Genomic DNA, 8,652 nt, shown 5'->3' on the forward strand with positions numbered 1-8,652 from the left:
CAAGGGACGTGGGAGATTAGGGGAGCTTGGGCTTGGTACAAGGTACTCATCAGTTGATTCAATTTTGTAGTGTTGCTCATGCACCGTTGACCATTGTGATCCATTCAATGGTGATTTATGTTTCTATCGTTTAGCTCTGGATTGTCGCCGAACCTTCTATATGCTGAGATTGCATCAAAATATTCACCCTAGCTACATCGTAAGTGAAGAATTTTTTGAGGTAAAGATTAGTGATGACACGGAAATGTTGGTTTCTCATCAGTTTACGGTGGCATTCAAGGAAGAAGAATATATGAACCAAGTTATTTTCATTCCAACAGCTCAACTACATATTATTGGCTTGTATATTGTCAGAGAAGAATACAGTGGCTCTATGCAACAAGCTCCTTCACAACAAACCTAAACATTTTTGGTTCACGCTTGCCATTTTGCTCCATTACAACATCCTTCGGATACTGGTAAACAATTTTCGAGTGAGCACCTGTCAGATGGCATCATGGAATTCACAAACAATTGAAAACTCACTTCATAGAGTATTTCCAACCTCTTTCATGGGCAGAGGTTGCTGCCTCAATGCTACTCTCTGCTTGAAATAAAACTTGAAGCTCACATTCGGAAATGCATGCCAAGACACAAAATTTGGTTACAGATGCCATAAATGATATAGGACTAAGCCCTTGCAATCATATTTCTTGAATAGTAGGAATATTAGAGGCAGAAAAGATGTATACTAACAGATAACATTTCGACTTAAAAGTTCTTTTGAAGTAACAATAATGCCAATTAAGTATAGAAGCTGCAGATAAACATGAAAATGACCACCATATCCTAGTTAACCATAACCCAAAAACAATAAACCATAAGAATATCAACTCTGCCCTGCAAACAATAAGCTATAAAGAATCATCAATTTGAACTGGGACTACAACATGAGGCTCCAACTGGGTTCCATGAGATATTCCTTATTCCTATCCCCCTTCTACAGCAGTCCTCCATTAGGCAACAGCGGGCATATCCTTGAGCCATGGGTCCAGTGGCTTCCCAATTGAGTACACAATGAATCCAATCTCCCTAAGCTTCTCTGGATCCACCACATTGCGCCCATCAAATATGAAAGCTGGCTTCTTCATGTTGTCATAGATCCGCTGATAGTCCAGGGTCTTAAACTCATCCCACTCGGTCAGGATGCAGACACCATGGGCCCCCTTGGTAGCCTCATAAGCATCCCATGTCACCGACACCTGCTTGACGGCTGTCGGACTCATCGGCTGCAGGTGGATCGGGTGGTCCCAGTCGAACTTGTTCATCGCAAGGTCACGTTGGATCTGGTCCTCGGTCACCTGCGGATCATAGATGCTAATTGTGGCCTTGTCCCCCAAGAGACCCTTGCAAACATCAATTGCCGGGGTCTCCCTCGTGTCACCGGTGTCTTTCTTAAAAGCAAACCCGAGCACCGCAATCTTCTTGCCAGAAACGGTATTGAACATGGAGGACACAACCCGGTTCACAAACCGGCTCTTCTGGTAGTCATTGATCTTGATGACCTGCTTCCAGTAGTTAGCCACCTCAGGCAGACCATTGCACTCACAGATGTAGACCAGATTAAGGATGTCCTTCTGGAAGCAGGACCCTCCAAACCCAACACTGGCATTTAAGAATTTAGGACCAATCCTCGAGTCCTTCCCCACGGCATAGGCCACCTCAGACGCATTGGCCCCAGTGGCCTCGCAGAGTGCCGAAATGGCGTTGACAGAGGAGATCCTCTGTGCCAAGAAGGCATTGGCTGCGAGCTTGGACAGCTCTGCAGACCACAGGTTGGTTGTTAGGATCCGATCCTCAGGCACCCAATGGGCATACACAGCTTTCAGTGCCTGAACAGCCTTGCAGCCCTCCGGAGTCTCCCGGCCGCCGATTAGTACCCGATCAGGTTTTAACAAGTCCTGGATTGCCGTACCCTCTGCAAGGAACTCTGGGTTGGAGAGGATCTGGTAGTTGATTCCTTTGCTGTTGTGGGTTAGGATCTTCTCAATGGCCTCAGCAGTCTTCACTGGGACAGTGGATTTCTCGACCACAATCTTGTCAGACTTGGAGACGTTGGCAATCATGCGAGCAGCGCTTTCCCAGTAGGTGAGGTCGGCGGCCTTGCCTGCCCCAAGGCCACGGGTTTTGGTAGGTGTGTTCACTGACACGAAGATGATGTCAGCCTCGCAGACATGTTTCTCAACGTCAGTGCTGAAGAAGAGGTTTTTTCCCCTGCACTGCTTGACCACATCCTCGAGGCCAGGCTCGTAGATCGGAAGTTGATCGCTGTTCCATGCAGTGATTCGGGCGACAGAGATATCGACGACAACTACCTCAATGGATGGACACTTGTGGGCAATGACGGCCATAGTTGGGCCACCAACATAGCCAGCTCCAATGCAGCAAATCTTCACCATTTTTTCTGCTAATGCCGTAACCTGTGAGTTCACAAAAAGTTCAAGAAAGAGTGGGAAAAGAGCATCAATATGCAGTTCGCTGAAGAAATACCAACAAGTTTCATTGATCTACAATCCTCGTCTATCAATCAGGGACGGGGTAATATATATGGTCAGCATATCAAAAACTTCAGAAAGAAAAATAATTCTAAGATCGGCCTTTTATTTTAGCACCAAAGAGCAAAGCTTTCTAAGTCATCATGACAGAATTGGCAAACACATCAGGACTTTTTTTTTTTTCTCAGTAAAAAAACCTCGACAGTTCAGAACAAAATAAAGCAATAATCTTAAATTATATTTGGAACTCAACCAATTATTTCCAAGTATGCTTCACTACGTTTGCCAAATATGATTAGAGAATGCAAAGACCATCATAACAAAAAGAATCCAGGAATAAAAGTATTAAAGCCTGGAAGAAAACAGAGGCAAAATGCATACAAAGCCAGCCTCATATACAATCAAATTAAAAGCAGCATAACTGGGAAATACATCTAATATTAAGAAAGGGGAAAGTGACACACCGGTCATATCTTAAGGAAAGTAACACACATGTCATATCCCAACCAAAAATCTTAAACAAGAAAAGGAGGGGGAAAGTAACATGCGCGTCATATTGCAACTTGTTGAGAGCAACTAATTAGTAGAAAGATCTGTGGACTCATGAAAGTATCACATAAAGCAGCATATATTTACAGCTGAAAACATAATCAAGAAGGTGAAAGTTGAAAAGAATAAAAAGATTTCTACATTTTTCAGATCAACTTATCAATTTCTGGTATCATCTTCAGAGTTCGAGAAACAAAAGGAAAAGAAAAGGAAAAAAGGCTTTGCATCTGAGATGTACAGCATTGAACTTGCGTTCTCACCCAAACCTTTCAGCAAAGAAAAATTTAGCAACATCTTTCCAAAATAACAATCATGCAATCAGATCTTAAAAAAAATTACTTGAAACCAACAAATCTATGCATTTCTGGTTTGTTTCTTCAACCAAAATTCTGATCCAAATGAAACAAGCAACAAAAGAGAGAGATCAACCGCACAAAAGAAATATGGACAAGTTCATCAAAAGACGGATCCTGAACAACAAAGGTCAAAGAGACAAAAAGATCAGATTTTGCAAGTCCTCCAGATTAGAAGCTACCAAAACAAAACCTCACAATCCAGAGTACACAAATTGTAACTGCAAAAGATCGAGTTCTACAAACAACAGATCAGATCACAAGGCTAATTTCAGAGACCAGATAAGAAAACTACCTTCTAAACTGCTTCCACTCTAGTTCTATGCAGATGGGGGAGAAGAGAAGGGAAAGAGCTGTGGGTCTTTGGGACAGGGAAGAAGTGTGACCTTCCCTTCCTTAAATACCCAAAGTCATCCAAGATCTACCCCCTCCCCTCTCAATAATTAACCATGCAATTACCATACCAAAAAAAACTAACCATGCAAAAAGTCAGATGCAAGAACTCGGCTGGATTATCCAACACGTTTTCTCAGCATGCTGTGAGCTACCAAACAGATGTTAAAAAAAGTTGACACTGTAGTCTGTATCTGTATCCCCATCATACCCAACTGTATCCCTAAGATATCCCCATCATACCCAACTAAATGGGAAAAAAAAATCCAGTAGGCGGATATATTGTTATTCCACATTCCAACAATACTCAGTGTAATGGCATAATTTTTTTTATTAAAATATAAGCTGGGATGCTTTAATCCTAACACATCTGTCCTCAAAATCCAGCAACATGGTTTGCCATAATAGCAAGGAATCAGGCCTTATATTCTAATCCACGGTCAAACCAGTGGACTCATCATAAGAAATCATAATATAACAATTCATATGATTAAATTTTGTTTAAAAAACAAAGGTCAGTTCTTGCAATAATAATGCAGTCCACAGTTCAAAAATTTTTGGAGGATTAAGTATTTACAATACCCAAAAATTCACTGCATCAATAAAAAAAAAATATTTTGTTCCCATACTATTCACACCAACCAAGACCAGGAGCATTAAAGAAAGCCCACCGACGCTACAACATTAGACACCGACACCAAGCCGTGTGTACATTGATTTCCAAAGGTGGTCGTTTATGTGAAAGGTATTCCAAAATGCCCACTTCGTCCATAGAAAAATTCAAAGAGGACAAGACCACGAAAAACAAGATGCAATAAAATCCAATCTTTAAGGTATAAAAACGAAAAAATCCAAAAAAACAAATCAAAAAGCCTAGAACGTGTTATTTAAGTGAATTAGTTTTTTTTATTTATTTTTACAGAAAGATGAGATTTTTACCACGTCCATTAGAGAAAACGAGAGGAAGCTTCAGATCCCAGGAACGAGAGCGAACGAGGGATTAAGAAAAGGGCGCGCTTTGAGTGAGATCGAAGCGAGACATGGGGCGAGCTGTCGGAAAACCTAACGCCAATATTATTAAATAAAAAGCAGTGAAGTGGGCGAAATTAAGCGTGGGCGTAGTGGAGGGGTGGGGAACTGCCACCAAATCGGTTCCTCTTCGACCGAAACGTGAACAACACTGCAAGATGAAATCTAGAAAAGATCGAATCGAAAAGCGAAGAAGGGTGAGAGTGTACACGGTAATACCATTTTTAATTTCTTAATTCATTCTAATGGCGGTGGGGCTGGGGTCAGAGCTTGGGTTCAGACACTGAGAAACCGAGTTTATCTCCATGGTAAAAGGAAAAATCTCAAGTTCATCTCGAGTCTATCTAACTCGAGAAAGCGAGTATATGTAGCATATACTTAAATGGATTAAATATATGCTAGATATTCTTTGGTTACTCAGTGTTTATGGTTCGCCAGTTGGGTACCCCAACCTTGTAGCCGTGTGATGTGGCACAAAGTGGTGGTGGACATGTAGAACTTTCGCCATGCCCATCTCCACCCAGTCTCTCACAAAGACGTGGCAACATTGAGGATTCCTATGCTTAGAATCGCACAAGGACACATGGTAGCATGTCACTAATCATGCGTGCCTGAAATGAGTCATTTACGACATGCAATTTATCGTGGAACGGCCTCATGAGCATGTAACTTTATATAAAACGTCTTATTATTAATTGTGACATTTTTAATTAATCAGAGAGTTTAAAAGTACTGTTGTTCAACAGTTTTAGAATCATTTAATATACGCATGAGAGTATCAGAACTGTCTGATTAAAATTAATTGAGTTAGTATTTTAAGTTTTGCTCGGCAACAAATAACGTGTTTGATATGTAATTTTTTTTTTGATGACATTTGGTGTCAATAAAGCTACTGGAGCGAGGAATGATGTGAAATTTACATATTATGCTGCTATGAGATTTACAAAAATGTTATCATGTAACTGATGTGCGATTTTTTTTAAATTTCACACTACTTGTATGGTTTAAGCATCAGCTTAGTGTTACAAAACTATGATTTCAATCCCAAATAATTTATTTGATAAAATTTTTACAGAAATTCTAAGTTTGCATCTCAAATCAATTCAGATACCTTAGAATGGTACTTCCTCCAAATACAGCATTAACAACAATACTATGTTAATTGATATATTCTTAATTAGCAAAAAAAAGAAATTTATATATTATTGGTATTTTTTTATAAATTTCATATTTGGCGTTGAGTGGTTCTTCCCCCACATTTCCATATGAAATTGATATACCACTAACGAGCAGGAAGGAAAATTTTTTTTTATTACTGACATCATTTCTTTTAACCTATTTGGTTCTCTTTAGTTCAAACTTTCCATCTAGTCAATAAAATTAAGTCAAGCACTTAGGCATCCACTAATCAATTGGTAGTTGATTAAAATGATGGTGTTATTCACTCATTTCATATGTCTGTTGTTTTTAGTCACCAACCTTTGATTGATGGACCCACCTGAACGAACACATGTCCAATTTGACAAGAAACCAATTTATTTATTTAGTCAAAAAATTAACCAGTAGTTTAACCGGAAGGAACGGACAAAAATACAAAGCATGATGAGGACTCGTAGTCGCCTTCAGAAACTAGCAAATGTGCACCTAACCCCATGTGCAACAACTGAACCTTTGGACCAAACTAAGCCCCGTCCAAATGCAAGGATGCCAGCCTGCCTCCCAGTGGTTTCGCTCAAATGGACTAGAAATTTATTGAGTTGACCTGCATCGTATTCTTCCTTACATGTTTCCATGAGAAGTTGGCACCAGAGCTGTCGCATATATCTTCTTCCAAATCTGAGGGCAATTGGTCTGACCCTGCGGCCGTTGGAGGGCCATGGCTTAGGAGAACGTTCGCTCCAGGTCGGGTGCCGGTTGTTCTTAGGTCAACGTCGTGCCTAATTTGGAAGCCGTCCCATGGCACTTGGTATCTCATGTTATTGTTATTATTTTATTCCTTGCATTGTCTTCATTCATCTGGTTCTATTATACTGCCTAACTATGTAAAGTCTTACACAACTATAGTTCCAGCACGAGGCCTTTTGTGGCTAATATTGTACGGTCTAGTTCTTTTATACAGTCTATGTGCAAGGTCTTATACAATTAGAGTTCCTAGTAGGGCCTTTGTGGTTAAATTTTTAAAGTTGAATTCTAATTGTACAATCCATGAGGTATTTTAAATAAATAATTTGTATTAATTAGGATCCCATGGCATTTGGTTGGCGATCGGAATCGGAACCAGAATCAGAATCGAGATCGGAATCGGAATGAATTGGAATGGGAATCGAATTGGTTATATCTCTTTGGTTTGTTGATGTTAGAATTGGAATTGGAACGAAATTTGAATATTAAAAGAGTCAGAATTGAATTTTAGAAGATTGGGATATTCTTATTTCCTCCTCACCTCTAGAATCGGAATGGGAATCGGATTCCGTCCAACCAAATGGCTCGAGTAAGAATCATTCATTCCCATTCTCATCCCATAACCTAACTCCCCCAGCTAAGCAAGCCTTATGTTTACTCTGATTACATCATAATCCCAGTCACACGGGCAATGGCTCAGACTGCCTGCCATAGAGATCCTGAGCTCCGGTCTACATTGGGTGCCCATATGGTGGAAGGAGGGTAGCCCTTCATGTTACCCAAAAAAGCCATATTATGGTAATATGCCTAACTGGGTCAAGTAAAAGCCCAGGACTGAGTCAAACGTGATTGTGGTGGCCAGTCATTCAGTTAAATCAGTGTCTTTGACAAAAGATTATGGTGACCCATGTTTATTTCCACTTTTATTTGGTTTAGATTGACCAAATGGGGCTCGGCTTAGCTGTTTCCAAAACGTACTTGACCCTTACCGGCTCCAGAGTCCTGGTCCAAGCAAGCGGGCTCAGAAGCATGTTGATTCTTAGTCCAAGTGACCAATTTAAATTGTGCAACTGGCAACCCGCTGGCCAATTAGAACGGAGAGGAGGGGTTCTTTGACAAAAAGTAAAAGATCCAGTGTCACATAGGGAGGGAAAATAAAGTTAGTTGGGACACTCCTATCACTCTTTCAACATGCACTTCATTGGAAACAGCGACTTGAGCAAACCGGCTAAAACATGATGATAAAAACACCAAGTCCTTTCATATAATGGCAAGCACAAGAAGACGGCAAAATAGTATCAACCAAATTGAACACCAAGGAGTGACAGTGGAGCAAACTACAAAAATAAAAAAAAAAAAGCCTTTGGCAACTATCTTACTGATCTTTTTGGAACAGCCAGAGAAAACAACATCTCAGCTGACTGGCATGCTATCTTCCATAACAGGCATAAAGAACTGATAGATCTCGACGCCCCATTTATCGAGGATGAAATCAAACAAGCAATATTTAGAGACAAGGAGCTGGGCCAGAAAGATTTCCCTTTCCCTTCTATCAACACTTCTGAGGGATAATTAAAGATGAGATCTGCAAACTAATGAAAGATTTCTACTTGGGCAAGACTAATATTGCAAGAATAAATTACTCCTATCTTGCTTTAATTCCAAAGAAGTCTAAAAATATCAGGCCGATAAGTTTGTTAGATGGAATCCAGAAAGTTATTAGCAAAATTCTTGCTTTAAGACAATGCAAGCACATGGATCATCTTACCCGTGACTCTCAATTTTCATTCATCAAAGGAGGACAAATATTGGATAGCTATTTAATGGCATTGGAGATCATCTCTTATCGTCATAAATCAAAGAAAAATATTGTTATACCAGTTGGATTTTAA

The 8,652-nt window shown here is 40.1% G+C and overlaps 1 protein-coding gene across 1 annotated transcript; it reads right to left on the reverse strand.

Annotated features, from left to right (window-relative positions):
• Positions 1-726: 726 nt before the first annotated feature.
• LOC105058153 (UDP-glucose 6-dehydrogenase 5) lies at positions 727-3,886 on the reverse strand. The gene is made up of 2 exons (XM_010940985.3): positions 3,732-3,886; positions 727-2,459 (listed from the first exon to the last, which is right to left on the reverse strand). Exon 2 carries the CDS (start codon positions 2,436-2,438, stop codon positions 996-998), a length of 1,443 nt encoding a protein of 480 aa, XP_010939287.1. The 5' UTR covers positions 2,439-2,459; positions 3,732-3,886; the 3' UTR covers positions 727-995.
• Positions 3,887-8,652: the final 4,766 nt, after the last annotated feature.

This window comes from Elaeis guineensis, chromosome 2 (genome assembly GCF_000442705.2).
Source record: "Elaeis guineensis isolate ETL-2024a chromosome 2, EG11, whole genome shotgun sequence".
NCBI lineage: Eukaryota > Viridiplantae > Streptophyta > Magnoliopsida > Arecales > Arecaceae > Elaeis > Elaeis guineensis.